Source organism: Arvicola amphibius, chromosome 9, assembly GCF_903992535.2.
Source record: "Arvicola amphibius chromosome 9, mArvAmp1.2, whole genome shotgun sequence".
NCBI lineage: Eukaryota > Metazoa > Chordata > Mammalia > Rodentia > Cricetidae > Arvicola > Arvicola amphibius.
In genome coordinates this window covers 26343552-26363833 of record NC_052055.2, presented here as the reverse complement: position 1 = coordinate 26363833, position 20282 = coordinate 26343552, and the positions used below count along the sequence as shown (strand labels likewise).

Below are 20282 nucleotides of genomic sequence, written 5' to 3'. Positions count from 1 at the left end.
TTGTATGTGTATGCCACATGTGTGCAGTTCTTGTGGTGGCCAGAAGATAAAATCTAATCCACTGGAGCTAGGGTTACAGGCAGTTGTGAGTCTCTCCATGTGGCTGTGAGAAACCAAACAGTCATTCTCTAGAGAACAGACAGTGCTCATAACCATTGAGCAGTCCCTCCCCTCACCACAAAGATAGTTAACATCATCCTATTTAACAACATACATCAGAATAAATTTCATATAAATTTAATAGTTGATATTATTTTAATACAGAAATATAGTTAAATACCCACTTTATTTCTCTCTAGAGACATATTTCCCAAAACTAAAATAGAGGCCACATTCTATAGTTTTTATTAAGATTTAAAAGTTATATTTAAAACTTCAGTATTTATTGTTTGTTTAAATCCTATTCAATAGTTAATAAAATTACTGAAGTCCTAGTGATGCCCAGCACAGATATTTTTTTCTGTATGGCATTTGCATTTAGTGGGGATAAGACATACACTAAATAAATAAACATCTTAGTATTCAGTTTTTCTAAAGTTGATGCTCCACTGGCAGGAAAAACATGCACAAAAGATCAAGTGAGGTAATATCCATGCATCAAAAATGTTATACTTTATAACAAAAGCTCTATGCCTATTTATCTAATTACAAACTTTTAAGTTTTATGCTTATTTACATAAAATATGTTCTACAGAATAAATTGGTTGAGTATTAAGAAGTCTACACAGTGCATGGCAAACCATCTTCCCATTGTCCTCAGCAACCTTCTTTTTCAGAAGCAAACACCACTGCCAACTTTCTATCAGGAACGTTTTAAAAATGTGATGCCCGTGAGGCTACAATGGAAGATGCTCTCATAAACTGCAGGAGGAATAGGAAGTGATCTAATCTTTCTGGAAATAAAAACTGTCACCATATATCAAGTCTTAAGATGTATGCTATGACTTCATTTTTATACTTTTGGACTCTATAGAAAAATAAATCAATGGTACAAATTTATGTAATGGGTAGATACCATGATGTAATTATAAGAAATTGTGAAATAGGGGCTGGAGAGATGGCTCAACGGTTAAGAGCATTGCCTGCTCCTTCCAAAGGTCCTGAGTTCAATTCCTAGCAACCACATGGTGGCTCACAACCATCTGCAATGAGGTCTGGCGCCCTCTTCTGGCCTGCAGGCATCCACACAAACAGAACATTGTATACATAATAAATAAATAAATAAGAAATTGTGAAATAGCTTAAGTTTCTACAAACAGCTCATTATAGAACAGTATATCACATAATGGAATATTAGAGAGTTGTTATTGCTCATCCATAGCTTCATGTTATTCCAGATCCTACATAATTCCTAGAATGCTGTCCACCTTACTTAAATGTAGATTATGTAAGTGAATATGGAGTTATGAGGCATAGTTCAGTGGTAGAACATTTTCTCTGCATGCAGAACGCTAGTCCCCCGGCACCACACACACAAACACTTACACAATACACCACAACCTCCACCAACAGCACTCAGAAAAGATTGAATGCTATGCAGTCAACCAAGACAAAATTCCAAATTTGCCAGCACATAAGAATCACCTAGAAGCTGGGCAGTGGTGGTGCACGCCTTTAAATCCCAGCACTCAGGGGTCAGAGGCAGGCGGATCTCTGTGAGTTCGAGGTCAGCCTGGCCTACAAGAACTAGTTCCAGAACAGGCACCAAAGCTACAGAGAAACCTTGTCTCAAAAAAAAGAATCACCTAGAAAACATCTGGACTCCAGGCTGCTCTCTGCAGACTCTAAAAGGAGGCGACAAACTTTGTCACAGCAATAATACTTAAATGTCTGAGAAACACAGGGCAGGTCAATTAGCATCTCACACAGTACCAGCAAGGGCAGGAGATATAACGTAGAGTAGTAGAATACTGGTCTAGTGTGTGGGGGGCTCTGCTCTCATGACAAAGCACAGAGAGATGAAAATCAACAATTACTTACATATTGAAAGGCTTCGAGTACACTTTTCATTGAGATGTTTTAATGGAGGTAAATGTTGAAACTGAGAGAGAGTGAATTCTGTCAGGAAATATAATTTTCATACACACTATTACCTTATAAAGCAGATTAAATTTGAGAGAATTTACAGGTGTGGTGGTTGCTCCCACACTTGGCCTAAGTGAATGAGGAAGTGAGCTTAAACATTCCTCATGAGCTGACACGAACAAGCAAGTAAAGCACCACAAAGCTCCCACGGTCTCATGGGAGAAGTCTGAACACCTCACAGGAAGACAGCACACATGCTTCCCAGGTCTGCAGTCTTATCCCCAGGTGTGATGGGCAATGACATGTGCTTTACGCGTCCATTTACTTTCCTGCCTTTGATCATGCTTGGTTTGTTCGTTTGTATATTGTTTTTTGAGACAGGGTTTCTCTGTAGCTTTGGAGCCTGTCCTGGGAACTAGTTTTTGTAGACCAGGCTGGCCTTGAACTCACAGAGATCCACCTGCCTCTGCCTCCCAAGTGCTGGGAGTAAAGTTATGTGCTACCACCATCCAGCTGATCATGCCTTTTTTCTCTTCCCAGAACATTCTCATTTCTGTATTCTGGAAAATTCAGGCTTGTTCTTTCCATTATGAAATACCATTTTCTTTAATAAGTTTTCTTAGAGTTCTGGCCATACAGCTGTCTGTCAGTTCCATGTCTCCAGGAATTTCAGTTGGATGTGTCTTTTTCCCTTGTGAAATGCCCAGAGGTTGTTTCCTGTCATCCCGTCTCAATCTGTCCCTTGGTCTGGTGCTTAACCCAGTGTAGGGGCTCAGTGAAGCAAACCTAATGGAGGTAACATTGGAAACTGTGGGAAAAAGCAAAGTCTCCAAAAGGAATTTATTGTGATTTTCACGCATATTATATTTAAGATGCAGAGCTAAATTTATAAGAAACAGTAAAGTGTGGCAATGCTTTGTGATAAATATATCTCTTACTTTCTAAGAGGCTGGCATTTTGCTGAAACTCACAGCTGAGTTAATAATACACCTTAAGGTCACTTAAGTTTAAGACTAGCAGTTGTATTGGGCACACTCAGCCTGTGTGTTTAACCTGCAGTTTAGAGAACAATGTATAACAGTCAAGTATGCTTACTTTGGATTTCCCAAGTAGTCAACTTTACAACCTAAGCCAAAACAAAGTTTTAATATTGAATTATGTATCCTTCTATGCTCTTGACCCAGAGTAATGCAGGCATGTTATGACAATCACTTGCTGAAAACAGCAAGGATAGAGTTTGAAACCAATCATAACATGACTATCCACCACGAATGTGGAAGAAGACATTTGGATATTGTTTGATAAGCAATGATGTTTATAATACTTTTGTTATCTGGGTCAGTTAGTGTCAGTGATTTGCTCACCAGTAAAACTGTAAAGTAACTCTCGCCCCCTCCCTTGTGACGTTCAATAAGTACAGAGTAAAGCCCTTTGTGAGGGAGGACAGAAGACACAGGGAAAAATATAGTAGAGAATTCAAATTTGGGCTTGAACTTGATTAATGACACCAAGGGTAAGTGCTGTGACTTCTTTCCTTAAGGCAACACTATTGGTGACTCAGAGGTCATTATCAGTGTGTTCAACCACAGGTGATTGTATACTTTTCTCAGTAAATATCATTAATTATATTTCATTTTTCTTCTAATTTCCAAGCAAGCTTTCATCTAAAATGGTGATTGTTCACCCGTATTTATTTAGAGTCATATAAGTAAGTATTGATTTGAGCCATATTTAATTACTCTCCTAAGCATCAGAATAGTCAGATTGGCAGTTCCTGTGATTCACTGTCAAAAATGGGAATCAAGAGCTCAGGCCTGCTTTCGCAGATGCTCTACAGCCACAGTCTGGGAGTGCGTGCCATTTACTGTAAGTAATGCAACCATATACATTTTATTAATATCCATATAGACCCTCTGAGTGCAGGCACTGGCTCAGGAAGTAATGAGACCCCCCCACTCAGGCTATTAGCCAAGCAAAGTTTGGAAAGTCAGTGGTCAGAAAAGCCTTAGGCAGGATTTGAGCATTCTGTGGACAATTGAGCCCTGTCACTGCGTCTGTATTCTGCACCAGCTCCCCAGAGAAAACCTCCGAGGCTTAAAACAATGCAACATCATTAAAATGTTAATTTGTATCTCAGTGCCTGTCCCAGAATTGAATTTTTGAGGAGTTAATTACATTTCTCTCTGCGGGTTCAGGAAACTGTTAGTCTCACATTATCTAATTTATTATTTTGGTCCTTACAACTTTTCCATTAGTCATCCATAAAACATACATGGCACAACGAATAAGATACTGATAATGAGCATTGCTACCTACAGGAAGCACAGCCCCAAACTACAGGACCATGGGAAATCGAGAAATCTAATGACACAACTTCCAAGCCTTGTCACTCTGAGCCTATAGCCCTTCACACCAACAAGTTAGGTCCTATCAGGGGCTCCCCGTGGTTGCTGTGAGTGTTGGTGGTGACAGACTCCTATGTTATAAGAATGCCAATGTTCGTATTTTTTATCACTGCTGATGTTTTGATGCCCTGTAACTTTCAAAATTAAAAGACCCTTAGAAACAAACCATGCTGAAAATATCTTTTAAAAATAAGAAGCACATTCAGATTCTGCTGCACAGCAAATTCCCTGTGAAGAAAAGTTCCAAATTTGTGACTCTATTTGCATTTCCAGAAACACAGAGAATCTTTGTGCCTAATATGTGACAAATAACAGTGTTAGAAGTAGACATTTTAAGGCTCTAATTATGCATAGGTTCTCATTCTTGTTGGTGTGTTTACAATGGGAAGCAATATAAAATGTGTACTGCCCCCACAACAAGGCTGATACTGTAATGCATTTTAACTCTCAATGGTGTTGTTTAAAATGATTAAAGCATTTAAATAATAAAAAGATGTTAAGTTGCCGCTGTGCCTCCTAAAGCAGATTCTAAGGTGTAGATGAATTGCAAAACATCAAGGAGTGCCCAAGCATCAACTCTTGAGAAGGGAGAGAAGGCATCAGGGGTGGGAGGTGGGAGAAGCTGAGCAGTGATGCAGGCCTAACCCATCCTTCGTTGAGCTCTGTGGAGCATGCATAACAAATTCCTTAGTCAAATGGCAAAGAATATTTTCCTATGTGTGAATTTGGTTATGCATTCAGGTGGACAAACTTGGGGATATTGCTAAACCAGGCCACCAACTCCCTTCCCAAATGCAAATGTGAGTCCAGCATGCTTGGCTGTGCCAGCAGATGACCCTGTAAATCCAAGCCTAAGAATTTTCCTTAATCCATCATAGGACTGTGGGTCACAGCTGTGTAACACACCAAGTCTCGGATAGGACAGAAGAGAATGGCAGGTTCATGTCTGTAGTAAGGAAGGCCACTTGTTTGTTCCTGGCCACCCAGACTCCCAAAGTAATCACACAGAAACTATATTATTTAAATCATTGCTTGGCCCATTAGCTCTAGATTCTTATTTTCTAACTCTTTCATCTTAATTTAGCCCATCTCCATTAATCTGTGCATCACCATGAGCCTACTTAACCTACCAGCAAAGTTTCAGCACATCTGTCTCCAGTGGGGCTACATGGCTTCTCTCTGACTCTTCCTTTTTTCTCCCAGCATTCAGTTTAGTTTTCCCCACCTAGCTATGTTCCCCTATAGCTCTGCTATAGGCCCAAAGCAGTTTCTTTATTAACCAATGGTATTCACAGCATACGGAGGGAAATCCCACATCACATGTCAACTTTAAAAACAATTGACTGTTCCTCCTGTGCAGATGTGTTCAGGAATGTATCCTCCTCTCACAAGGAGGAGGAAATGATGAGGGCACAAGGGACTATATCCCTCCATGACATTTGAACAGAAAAGGCAAATGGGCCTGAATTGGTCACCAGACCCAAGCAATACAATGAGAGGGTTTTTAGATACCTTTGTCTGCCTACAGGAAATCCCTGTATCAGGAATTATGTTGGAGTCATAATTAAAGGGTGCAACAAATAATAAGGGTAAGTTTAGGCTTATTGTACAGCTGGGTTATGATATGGAGCAGTGTGCCCTCTTCCTGCTCCACTGGGAGAGCTTGGACAGTTATTGAGGGCACAAATTAGGTGACCTCTCTTCACCTTTGAATAGTCTTTGTTGGATGAATGGAATTAGTCAGCTTTGTTTATTAAGATTGCAACATGCTTAGCACTGAACTTATCTAGTTTAAAGAAAGTAATGGAATTACAGAATTCTCAGACCCAGAAAGACCTTTGAGAGCACAATCTGTTCCCCTCCTAATTTCAAAATGGAAACAAGAGGTCTAACTTGGAATAGGAAGAGCTCCAGTGTAGGATGCTTTCTTTGTCAGTATGTTCATTGGGAACACTACATAGGCAAAGTCTTCTCAAATCAGCATCCATCCCGAACACTTCCCTTAAGTGGCTGGCGTGTTGCTGGCTTTCAGATAAAATACATTTGTTCAATAAATTAATTCACCAAATCTGCATGCTTGGCTTTGGCAATCTTTCGATAGCTTGAGGCTTTCCAAGACTATTGTGTTTAAGAGGCTTAAACTAAGATTCCTCTATGGAATATGTACAGAGAAAAATTCAGATGCTTTATAGTTTTTTTTTTAAAAAAAATTCACATATATCAAGGAAAATGAACCACTTTACACATGTCATGTTTTTATTTTAGGTAGGAGAAGTGATCACAGGAGGTCAGCGAACACCCACGTTTGTGAAAAGCAGCCTGGACAGCAGCAGAGAGCAAGTGAACCACAGGTATCATATCCCTGATTGTCGTTGCCTCTATGACTTCTTTCTCTTCATTATCACACAGTGACTAGTATGCGGCTTCCAGAAGGATCGTAAGCATTTAGTGTTTGACAATGCTCGGACTATGCATGTTCATGTTTATTCCAACTCCCCAGACTCCTCATTTATAGGGTTCTTGATCTTCCAAACTCCAACCTGTGTCCATGCACGTCTCAACTGCTTGTGAAAATTGTAGTAATACTGATAATATTCACCATGACTGTTGATATTTACTGAACCCTTGCTTTGTACCCACATTAGTCTGTGCAAACCCCACTTTTCAAGGGGGATTTGAGTGTCCCAAAGGCCATGGAGCATGTTGAACCAGTTCATGTTCGTAATACTGCTTTTATCACATCCCTGTGCGATTCCCTTGTCACCCGACCTTCTAGGTTCCGTAAATATAAGAGCCTCTATTACTGCCCTCCTCTCAGTGTCCTGACCATAAGTTATCTACAGCCTCTTCCTAGATGCATTTTTCAGCAGAACTCTCACTTTCTCAAGAGAATATTTACTCATTTCCAGTATTCCACTGTGTTAGAATCTGCTTCCCCAAGATCCTGGCCCTGTCTCCTGGAAAGCTTCAGGCAAAGCCAATCTCCTCTAAATATGCCAGCATGGAAGTCAATTTGTGCTAAGCTCTCCTGGTTCCCAGGCTCTGGATAAGGCCCCAGTTCCTTCAGCTAGCCTACTTCTCATGACTTCCAGACTCTTAACATCCAGATGGCAAAATCTATTTTGGACTAAGGCAAATTTATCTCTGTGCTACAAATGTATATTCTAGATCACATCATAAAAATACCTGCACAAGCGCTGTATTTGTGTTCTGCATTATAAAGCCTCAGCCATGTGTATAGCCAAAGGTGACCATTGAGGTTTTGTAGAAATTGCTTGAACAACAGGTATGGAATGAATTTCTCCTGAAAACCAGTTTGCTGTTTTAACCTTGGAAAGTCATTTGTATTTCTTAACCTAGTGAATTTTGCTACAGATTCAAGATCCTTAGCTATCACGACTTATGTGAATATTAGACTCATAATTAACCCCAACACCCTCAAGCCAAGTAAATAATCTTAGCTAATTTGCAAGGGATTGCAGGATAGGAAGGCAAACCACTGTAGTTTGGAGGTCGTTATCAGACCTCAGGAAGACTGTCATTGCTATGATTAGATTTTGCAGTTGGAGTCATCTTAGCACAGTGCATCTACAAAGCATTTCTTTCTTGGTTTCATTGTAGAGAAAGCTCACCTCCCAACCCCACACCCAGGGCTCATGTGGAGGCTGTCTGTGGAGCTCCCTCTTCCCTGGAAAACTGCAGGGCACACTTTAGCCCTTCTTTGAGTACACTGCTTCTGGGCTGGGCAACTCCATTAACTAACGTTGTCTATTAAAGGTGTGCATGGGGATTGAGTTTGGGTTGCTTGTTGGTCTTTGGAGAAGAGGGTAGCAATGCAATAGGAATCTGGGAAGACTGGAAGAGGCCTTCATTTTCTCCTAATTGGATCAGTCTGCTTCTCAAGCTGAGCAGATGGAGCCAGTGGAGGAAGAAGAAAGACTGGTTTATCCATCATGGCTGGAGAGGAGCACCTGGTGAATGAATGTGGCTCTTCATACTGTGATGCAAAGGGAAACACGTAGGGTCCTCAAAAGTGAAAATATTTATGATGCAGTTGCTGAGACCCTAGACAAAACAAACCATCTTTCATCATCAAAATAGCATGGCCTGAAAAAAAAAGCCTTTCTTACTGAGATGCACAGAAGTTGAATTTACCCAATATCACAAAATGAGTGAGAGATGGATCCAGAACTGTGACATTTTGGGATTAGCCTTTGTGTTGTATAGTGTAATCATGACATAGCATCCTGAGTTGAAGTTAGCAAGAGTTTTATGGCTGATGCTTTCTTTGCCTTATTCTCAGAATCTTATCCTGTTCTAGAATTTTGTTGTCTTGCTTTTCGTGTTTAGGTGTTCTCTATCAGGAAGTGAGTTTTGTTTAAGGAGTGATTTGTTTTCATGTTTAACTGGCTCTAAAAATGTTGGTCACCAAGACCCCTGTGTCACAAATCATGCATCTGAATGTGAAGGTCTGGATTCTTCCTTGATTTCCATAGCTTTATAATAAGTCCTTATAACTTAAAGAAAAGGTCGTCTCACCTTCTTGAAGAGGATTTGGCTATTCTTGTGTCTTTAGAAGCCCACATTAATTTTAGAATCAACTTGTCTGGTTTTATATGCAAATTGTATCTGTCCTTTTTTCAAATACTACATTGAAAAACCAGAAACATGCTAACTTTATAACCAAATGAGGTTTATGTCTCTAAGTTTTGGAAGTTCAAGGACAGTCTGGTAAAGACCTCCTAGGTGTGTAGACACATGCATCTGAGACATATGTGTAAGGAGCAGCCACATCACCAGTTGGAGCTAGACAAAAAAAAAATCAGAGCTCAAGTTCAGTCTTTATGTAAGTATCTGATCTGAGAATGAGCAAGTCCAAGGAGTCCAGCACTCCTGCGTTACTTTTAAAGGCAGCATGCTTGATGACCTCAGAAGGAGGGCCTAGCTCCTGAAACTTAAGGGTGAAACAACAGCACATGCTAACTCTATCTGCCTCTCTCTCTCTCTCTCTCTCTCTCTCTCTCTCTCTCTCTCTCTCTCTCTCTCTCTCTCTCTCTCTCTCTCTCTCTCTCCCATCTCTCCCCAACCCCACACTTTCGGGAGCTATGTTTAGAATTGTGCATATGATTCAGTTGGGGAGATTAGTCCTTTGAGCATTAGCACTTTACAAATTTTTGTATTTTTTTCAGTAAGTATACCCATGTTTTATTTATTTTAGGGGTGTAATACTTCTATACTATTATAAATTCATTCTATTATTGACTACTATTGATAGGTAGAGCTGAAATCTGTTCTTTTTGTGGGAAAATATAGTCAACATCAAATTGACTTCTTAGCCACTTGACATTCTGAAACTCCTTGACACATAGTGTGGTTGCGCTCTTGTACAGTTAGCACTACCAAGGAATCCACTTTTATATTTATGTATACCTGACAATAGTACTAATATTTTTCTATATCTGCCTTTTATTACCTGTGGGTTCCTTTTAGAGTCTTTATATCTGCAAAAAGTGCTTACTTTTTTCACAAATATCATTTTATTTCATGCCTTGCTATATAGTGAAAGACTGCAATATAATATTAAATAAAAGAGAGATAATGGCCTGAATCTAAAATGTCTCTTTAGATTCCCTGTGACCTATGTTTGGTGGAACTTTTAGGAGGTAGGTCCTAATTGACAGAGGTATGTTTTAGGGGTAGGCCTTTACAGGTAATTCCTGTCACCAGCTTCTGTCATCCTCTGCTTTCTGTTCTGCCATGAGGTGAGCATCCTCTGTCACATGTCCTTCAGCCGTGACCTAATCTCCTCCAGCATGTCTTCTTCATCATGGTAGACTGAAACTGTGAGTCAAAATAAGTCCTTGCTACCTTAAGCTGTTTTTATTGTGTACTTAGTTCCCAGTGGTTCAAAAGTTGTTACCTCTGAAAGTTTGTACCGGGAAGGTGGTTCTTGTGACAAAACCTGACTGTATGGAGCAGGGTCAAATTCCATGTCAAAAGTCCTTGGGGGCTCTATATGTAAAGCTATGAGAGTCAAGCTGAAATTGCAGTGGAGACGTCATGAACATGGGAGCCATTGAGAGAGCTGTGCAGTCTCTTGGCACTCACACCACACATGCAGTCATGGAACTCTGAGATTCCATTCTTGCTTTTCTGTTCTGCTTCAGTCTTGCTTTGATTCCATCCGTCCTTCCCACACTCAAGTTCCTCCCTTTTGGAATGAAACATTTGCTCTGTGCTCTTGTATAACAAAAACTATAACTGGATGTTTTACAGGGGTTCACTATGGAGGTATTTCCTAGAGTATCAGTAGAAAGAATGTATGAAATGAGGCTTGTGGATATTACTAGGCTGTTAAGACTTTGGTGATGGAATCCAGGGCCTTTCACATTCTAGGTTGTCATGGTGTTATATCCATAACCCCCTTTTCTACTCTTGGTCTGTAAAAGAGTCTCACTAAGTTGTCCTGTTTAGCCTTCAACTCATGACAGACCTTGAATTTGGGACCCACATGTCTTAGCCTCCCACATGGTTGAGGTTATAGCCACAAATCACCAGACGACTATCGAGAGACTCTTGAAGTTAGACTAAATGCATTTTGCATGGGTTTTCCTGGGCTAGGGCTGGAATGCTATGACTAAAAATTGTAATGTCTCCCACTGTTTCATACTGTTTAAAGATTTATGTTTATTTTATGTATATGAGAGCTTTGCCTGAAAGCATGTGACTGTACTGCTTACATACCAGGTGGCTGCAGAAGCCAGCAGGGAGTGCTGGATCCTATAGAACTGGAATTATAGACGTTGTAAGCCATCACATCATAGCCTAGAATGTGAAAGGACCCAGATGCAGAGATCCACAGCAGAACACTGGGTTGAGCTCTCAAAATTCAAAGAGAGGGAGGAGCGATAATATGAGCAAAGGGATCAAGACCCTGATGAGGATGCTCACTGAAACAGCTTACCTGAGCTAATGGGAGCTCACTAACTCTGGCCTGACAGTGAAGAGCCAGCATAGGACCAAACTAGGCCCTTTGAGTGTGGGTAACAGTGTATGGCTGGGACAGACTGTGTGGTCACTGGCAGTGGGATGAGGATTTATCACCACTGCTTGTACTGGCTTTTTGGAACCCATTCTATTTGGAGAGATACATTGCTCAGCCTAGATATTGTAGGGAAGGCCTTGATCCTGCCTCAAAGTGATGTGAAAGACTTTGGTGACTTCCCATGGGAAGCCTTACCTTCTCTGAAGAGTGGATGGAGGTGGGGTGAGAGGGGAAGGTGGAAGGAGCAGAAGAAGGAGAGGGAGTGGAAACTGAGATTGATATGTAAAATGAGAAAAGATAAGGTTTTTTAAATTAATTAATTAAAAAAGACCAGTCTGAGTTATATGATGAGTTCTGGCAGCTATATACCAAGCCCTCACTTCTAAATGTCCCAAAAGGCTAAGAATGGAATGGAATACAATACTGCAACATTTATGTAGTGTGTTTAATTGCCCTTGATAACAGTCTGTCTGGAGGTTGGTGGTTTTATGGGAAGCTCATCAGCTTGGCAATCAAGGTGTCAGGGCAGAAGCCTCTCTGTAATCATGTTTGTCATTCCTTAAGCATCACTGTTTTGAAGCTTCAGACCGTCATTCCTAGTTTCATAGTCTCCATGATCCGGACAGGACGGCAGGCAAAGTAGTGCTTCCCAGTAGATGTGCATGTGGTAAGGCCATGAACCTATGGTTGAGTTAACTCCCACACCTAGAGAGTGGGTTAAATTTGCAAATGGTGACAGCCTTACAATAGAGACATGGCCCTGGGTTGAGCATCTAGGCCTAGGGTGGCTAAAGGGGATACAGAAGGGTTAGGGTCAGAGTAGTGAAGCTTGATGAGGACTCACCTGGCCAGTGACAGCTTTGAAGACGGGAGGAACCACATACTAGGGAATGTAGACAGCTTCGTGAAGAAGAAAAAGCCATAAAAGGATTGAACCTGAGTCTCTAGAGAGACACAGATTCCTTGATTTTAGCCCAAGGACACCTGAGTTAGACTCTCAAGCTACGGAACTGTGAGAGGCAGGTCTCTGTTGTTCTAAGTCACTACCTGTCATAGTTTCTCTCTCCCTCCCCCCTCTCTCTCTGTGTGTCTGTGTCTGCAAATTTGTGTGTGAATAACTAATTATGGGCTGTGAGCAGTTAATAGGGTTTTTTTGTATGTCATCCATATAGTGGACCAGTGTGATCTATTGAGGAAGAGACAGATTCCTTTCACTGTAGCTATGAGAGAAACCATGCTAGAAGTTGGTCAGCAAAAGAACAGATAAAAAATATGGTGAATATATATTAAATAAAATTCACCCACATACACACACATGAATTTTCTTTATTTGTAAGGAGCCATGAAAGAGTGACAATTGTAAGAAAATGTATAGAAACTGAAATCATAGAAACCATTCAGGCTAAGATAAATATGGTGTGCACTTACTTGGTGTGTGTGTGTGTGTGTGAGAGAGAGAGAGAGAGAGAGAGAGAGAGAGAGAGAGAGAGAGAGAGAGAGATGAAAGTAGAAAAAGTAATAGAAAAAGTAATTCTTTGTGACATGAAGCAGAAAGAAAGACTGGGGAGTGGATGAGAATCAGTCAAAAGTGAATCAGAGGGATGGGGAAGGGAAGGAGGGGTCAAATGAGAACACAGTATAATGATGTATGTGCCTGAAAACGTCACAGTGAAGCCCTTTCCTCCAAAACTCCCAACATCCACACATTGATTGTTGATCCCTTGGCATTTCAACAGCCTTTATGATGTCAATACCAGAGGTCTTGCCAAGTAGCCTGGGGCACGGCAAGTGAGTGTGTGTTATCTGTGCCTTCTTCCTTAGGTTGTGGACACAAGTCGTGTCTTAGTTTTAAGTTCCTAATTCTGATCACAGCACAAGGCACCCAAAAGAGGTGTAATGAAAAGCACACTGAACTAAATAACTGACTCTTACACTTGGAGTAATGTCCTTGACCTATGTTATCTTTTCTCCACGGATCCCACCCTCATTGAATGTCTGCTGAGTTCCTGGTACTCTGTTCTCTCCTCCACTTCTGTGAACTAATTTGGTCTGGACAGTATGCACATGTATGTTGTCATTGTTCCAGTTTTAATGATGAATCCACTGAAGCATAATGGCTGGACCACTCACTCTAGAGCTGTAGCTTAGTGGGTAATAACCAGGGATGACTAAGAAGCCAGTGTGATGAGAGTGGAATAGCACTGATTTGGAGGCCTTTTTGATAGAATCTTTTAGCGTAAAAGTTCAAGAGTGAAAAGGCCACTGTCTGTGCTGTATATGGTTCTTTTTTCTGCGTGACGGTTTATGTGGGCTGATGTCATCAACCCAACCTTGCTCCCCAGCCTTGACTGTTTACCTCTGAGGCTTTGACTGACATCCTCCTGTTCTCCTGCTACAGAAGGAGGCGCAGTGAAGGTTACCTGAGGATTTAAAGGGAATAACAAAAGGTGTATCTATGGGCAATGCCAGGCATCTCCATGAGGACCCCAGGCTCAGTAGTCTGTTAGTATACAGGACTCAGCACAGACACACTTGTGATTAATATTTATTAGAGGAATGAAACAAAGCAGCATTAGTCAAGAGCAAGTCTGAAGATAACTAGGGACAAGCTTTTAAAGGTCCTTTCCTCTAGAGTGACACAGAACACTTAACTTCTGCAGCAGAGAAACCAACACGGTGCATTAGGCAGGCTCATTAGAGGCTCGATGCTTTGGATTTTCACTAGGGGCTAGAATATGTCAAAATTCTACTCCCAAAAGGAAAGCACACACCATGCTTCTTAGATATGCTGTTGGCAGAGTGAGCAGCCTTACTTCCAAGGAAAGTTTTATGTCACTATAGAGACATGCCATGCAGCCAAGCCCCAGCCTGCAGGTCTTTTTACCTATGATCAGATCAGGGGAGATAGGGTGCCCAGGTCTTGTCCTTCTACACTGGTCATTTATCTCAGTACCAGTTTCCTTGTCTTCTGACCTGTTTCAGTTACTACTTCAGTGAATGCACAGTTCATTCTGGTCTCTTCTCTTTTCCTATAGCATACAGAGTTCATTTGCAGTAAACAAGCTAGACTACAGAACGTACTATTTTATAGTCTCTTGATTCTTAGTGTTCTCCCTCAACAAGTCCGTGCACATTACTCAGAACACTGAGAGGAATGAACTCAAATGCCTTGAAGAGCTGAGCAGAGGCCAGAAATGAGGAGTGGGATCTCAGCAATGAGGAGGGGGATCTCAGCGATGATGAGAGGGATCTCAGCAATGAGAAAGGAGATCTCAGCAATTAGGAAGGGGATCTCAGCAATTAGGAAGGGGATCTCAGCAATGAGGAGGGGGACCTCAGCAATGAGGAGGGGATCTCAGCAATGAGGGGGGATCTCAGCGATGAGGAGGGGATCTCAGCAATGAAGAGGGGGATCTCAGCAATGAGGAGGGGGATCTCAGCGATGAGGAGGGGGATCTTAGTGAGGATGAGGAGGTGATCTCAGTGATGAGGAGGGGATCTCAGTGATGAGGAGGTGATCTCAGTGATGAGGAGGGGATCTCAACAATGAGTAGGGGATCTCAGTGATGAGCAGGGGGATCTCAAGTACAAGAGTCCCTACTTTCCCAGGGACACGGTTTTCCTCTTTGTAGCAGACAGCATCTGCTGGGCACATGTCACCTGAGGACATCACTTTGTAATTCCTACAAAACCCGGAGCAGTTACTCACAGAAATTCATTATTTCTCCAATGAGGAATAATACCTTTTCACTTACAAAATAAACATTTGTTAAATATTGCTGTATGTCAAGGAAGAAATTAAAAACACAAAATCTCTGCTTTGAATATGCCAGCATTGTATGAAAACAGAGCAGTATGATAGAATTCCACAGTGCTGTAATGCATTCTGTGTCTATGCATTGCACTGCACTAGTCATTGCCAGAAATCTGTCATTTTCTACAGACTAGGCTGTCCTCAGTTTCTGCTGTTTTGTCAGGAATATGGAGGTATTGGACATGTGTCTGTTGAGTGAATGAATGAATGAATTGTGCAGTGGCTGTTAAATGTGTCTGGGTGCTAGAAGAATCACTGGGAGTCCAGGTGCAACAAACAAAAATTGCTGTTAAAACAGCACAGGAATGTGTATCATGCACACAGTTCCTCTGTGAGCACAGCACAGGAATGTGCACCATGCACACAGTTCCTGTGTGAGCACAGCACAGGAATGTGCATCATGCAGACAGTTCCTCCGTGATCACAGCATAGGAATGTGCATCATGCACACAGTTCCTCCATGAGCACAGAACAGGAATGTGCATCATGCACACAGTTTCTCCATGAGCACAGCATTAGGAGCCTGTGGCAATAGAGTTTCCTGCTGGTCCTTTGCAGCCATACTGCATCTAAGAGTACTGGGCACGGGCAGTTGGAGCAGGTGCTTGTGGGAGTAGAAGCTGTGGACTGAGCTTTGTTGTGTATCAGAGCTTGTACATCCCCACCAGAGCACAACCCAGGCAGCTGCAGTCCGGGAATAAACTTATCTAGTGTCCTGTTGCTCCTGGCTGTGTCACTCTGGTGGATGGATCATCTTAATTTCTGAGGTAACAGGGTTTCTCAAGTTCCTCACCTCCTACTCCCTGTATAGCAGCATAGCTCTGTTAGGTTCTTTATTCTTCCGTGGGTTAAAAATCTTATTTCTAGAAGTCTCCCTAATTATTGAAGCCAGGGACAAGCTTTTTTACCCTCTATGGCAGCACTTCTCAACATAGGAGTTTTGACTCCTTTGGAAGTTTAACAACCCCTTCACAGGATCACATGTCAAATATCCTGCATATCGTGTATTTACATTATAATTCATACAGTAGCAAAATAACAGTTATGAAGTAGCTACAAAAATAATTTTATGTTTGGAGGTCACCACAATGTGAGGAGCTCTATTAAAGTCATAGCATTAGGAAGGTTGAGAACCACTGATCTATGCCATGCCATATATTTGGCATTTGCTAAGTATTCACTGAGTGAGTAAATGAGTTTAATTTCTTTAAAACTTAATTTTGAAGACTGTAATAATAATATTAATTCCCATGCCTTTTTCTGTTGTAGAAAAAAGCAGATAGAAAGATTAGAAGTCGATCCCAGCAAGCATTCCTGCCCTGATGTGACTACAATTGTACAAGAGAAAAAACATAAACCCAAAAGAATAAACTCTCAAGCCCAAGTTGTACCCAGCATGGAAGATCCCGACTTTGATGATAACCCAGAAGTGCCTCCACTAATTTGAAACATGAGGCTGTGTTGTCATTGCTTGTGACCTGATCAACCCATGTTGCTTGGTGTCCACAATGGATGTGTGTCATTCATGGGGTCAACATAGTTCATTATAGTTTTATCTGATGTTGTAACTCCTACTTTGCATAGTAATATTCTTAAGTGAGTTTAAAATTAAATTGCATACCTTAAAAATGCTATAACTTATCACTCATCTATAATTAAGGTTGGCTATAGAAAATATGCAGTCATGTAATAGAACTATCACATTCAACATTAAGAATAAATCATTTGTTGCTTGCTTATGCAATAGATTGTGTCATATGAAAAAGGACTTGAGAAAATGGGTCAAACTCGGATGGTAAAACTGTAATCTCAGATCCACCTGGAATGCTTTGACATGGTTTTAAACAGTGTTTCCATTTTCCTTCTCGTGTGTCTGCTTTCTCTAGTGGCATGATGTCATGGCAAGAACATGAATTTGACATTACACGCTCTATATTTGGATTCCTGCTGAGTCACTGCAGGAAGACTTTCAGCCGGTCCTCACATTCCTCCCAGTGCAGTGACTTTGTCTCTCCTAGGCAAACAGTAGTGCTTGCTCCATAGGTTGGTCTTGAGGCCAGCTGTGTGAACTCACCCTGGACAATACCTCTCCACTATTTCCTTTCTTGCTCGTTTCCTTCTCTCCTTCCCCCATCTTCTTCCCCAACTACTCTTCCTACTCAAATGCCTTCTCCACTTTTTGATATGTTTACCACCTCTCCTTTATTGAAAAAAACCCCTCTAATTCAGTATTCCACATGCATGCTAGGAAAGTGACCAGGAAACCCTCTAATCGTAATAAGACTGTATTAGCCAAGGCTTCCTCAAATGCTTGTCCACTGAATGCTCACTGAGAAATCCTCAAGTGTTTGAACAGTTCATGAGGAACTCTGCAATGCAGTGGTTTGGATGTCATTAAAATGTGTTTCCTTAAAGGTTCGTGTGCTAAGAACTTGGTCCTTTGGGTGGTTGTGTAGGAAAATGTAGGACATTTGTGAAATGGAGCTGCATGGGAGGTCGTTAGGTCACTAGGAACACTGCCTTTGGAAAGGAATGCTAGACAAGCTCTCTCTGTGTCACCCGATGAATGAGAAGAGTCAGGGCAACCAAGGAAAGCTCTCTTGTCAGAGAGAGGGGGCGAGAAAGGGAGCGCTTCAGGATTCATGAAAGAGGCACTAGGAGATCTGAGTGGCATTGAAGAGGCTACTGTATTTGTTAATTTTCTCATCTCTGGAATCAGATACCTGAGATGCAGCAACTTAAAGGTCATGATTGGAGGAGATGCGGTCCATCATAGTGAGGAAGACATGGCAGCAGGTGGCTCTTTCTCAGCAGGAAAGTGGCAAACTTCCTTCCTGATCTCAGTGGGACAGGAAACAGAGAAAGGATAACATTGAAACTCAGCTGGGTTTCTCCTTTTCCGTTGTTTATTTACTTTGGGATCCCAACCTATGGATAGTGCCAGCCACATCCAGGGCAGATCTTCCTCTCTCAGTCCATCTCCTCTGGGACATAATCATAGAATACCTAAGGGTGTGCGTCATTCATGTTCTGGGTATTTTTTTAGATTTGTTTTTATTTATGTTTGGGGTACCTAAGGAGCCTAAAAGAAGGCATCAGATCTAAAGCTGGAATTACATAGTCATGAGTTATATAGACACGGGGGCTAGGAACCAAACTTGGAATCTCTAGAAGTTGGTGATAGTTTAATGAGATGCCTCCTATAAGGCTCAGACATTTGAGTACTTCATCAAAGTTTTTTTGGGCGGCGGATTATCAGACGCGACCTTGCTGGAGGACATTTGTCAATGGGCTTTGAGGTTTTAAAAGCCACATGCTCACCTCAGTTGCTCTCTCTGCTTCCTGTTTGCATTCTGGAGCTGGAATGCCGATATACCCTTTTCTTCTGTCAGTTGTCTTGGTCGTGGTGTTTTATCAGAGCAGAAGAAATGTGACTAATTCAGAGGTCAGCAAGTGCTCCTAATGACTGAGTCATTTCTCTCGTCCCTGCCATAGGTATTTCTTAATCTAGTCATTGTAACAATCGAATTAATCACCACAACTCTGCAGCAGAAATTAGGAAATATTTCACAGCTACAAACCCAACTCCCACCACAAGTGAATCAGAAGCCACAACTACAAGGTGCATTAGGGCCACCAGACGACAAAAGATTAGCTGTGCTGGTCATATAACATCATAGTTCTTGCAGTCCTCGAATCAGTGGCTGGGATGTGCTGGAGAATTGAGTAGATTGTGTATTTATTTCTTTTCTGATACTGTTACAATCAATATAACCAAAAACTTGGTAAAGAAAGGGTTTATATTTCCTGGTCTCAGTCTGTCACAAGGCAAGAGCTCAAGGTAAGAACTGGGAGGCAGGAACAATGAAGGACTGCTCGTTGCTGTCTTTTATTCACAGGTTTATTTAGCTAACTTTCTTATATAGCCCGGGACCATCTGACTAGAGATGGTCTCCACACCATTGGCTGCACCCTCCTAAATTAATTAATAATCAAGAAAATCACTCACGGAAATGTTCACAGTCCAGTCTGATCTAAGAATTTTCTCAGTCAAGGCTTTTCTGTCAATGATTCTGGGCTTGTGTCATGTTGACAATGAAATCCAGTTAGGATACCCTATCCCCCTTGGCACTTGAACCCACCACTTTAGGCTCATGTTCATTCTTTGTACACAACATCTCATGTTAATATACTATACATCACAGTTCAACTTCTTAAAGTCCCACGTTCTTCAGATTTTTTTTTACTACTTTAAGAATCATCAGTCAGCAGTTGAGTGAAGTAATTTTTTGAGGTTGTTCACAGCAACCTTTCAGGAGGGCGTGGTCTATCATACCATATTGGGATAGAAGCAATCCACAGGGTCTCATCCTCTGTGAAAACTTCACGGAAAGAAAGACTGCCCTCTGTTTGACAGCTGGGGTTGTGACATGCCATGTGTGCCTGTTGCTGTTCACAGTTTCTCACAGCCTTCCTGACACCTTTTGATGGACAAGTGCTCACCCATCTGCAACTGTCACATGTCAGGCCAGTGCATCTGCCATTTTCACAGGCCTAAGCTAAAATGAACTTTTCTTTTTTATGTCTCCCCCTTGACGATTCTTTCTCCTTCAGCCTGGTGTTCCATAGCAGAGATTTCTTCAGCCTGGTGTTCCATAGCAGAGACTTCTTTGCTTTCCCAACTACAGTGTCTCTTCAATCAGTACACATATAAAAAGTTCCCATTAGTTTTAAGGAAGCCTAGTAGAGATGCCAGGACAGATTCTCTTCCCTGTACCTGTATTTCTTCCTCTTGTCTATCTACTGAGGATCTTGTCATAACCAGTCAACAGGGGGTAGTTTCCCAGCCTACCCCATGCCTCTCACCTTTTCTAGGAGCACAAGGACCTTGTTTGCATGGTTTCTGCTTCCAGCTAGATAACCTTACCTCTGATATTTATCTGCTGTAGGGAGAGCCTAAATCAAGTCCCTTTAGAAGTCACATCTCTGGCTT

The 20282-nt window shown here is 41.5% G+C and overlaps 1 protein-coding gene across 1 annotated transcript in view; it reads left to right on the top strand.

The window, feature by feature from the left end:
• Dnaaf11 (dynein axonemal assembly factor 11) overlaps positions 1–16736 on the top strand; it is a 94406-nt gene extending 77670 nt beyond the window's left edge. The window contains exons 11-12 of the mRNA XM_038343498.1: positions 6696–6781; positions 16559–16736. Coding sequence (XP_038199426.1) covers positions 6696–6781; positions 16559–16736 — 264 coding nt within the window. The remainder of the gene's footprint in view (positions 1–6695; positions 6782–16558) is intronic.
• Positions 16737–20282: the final 3546 nt, after the last annotated feature.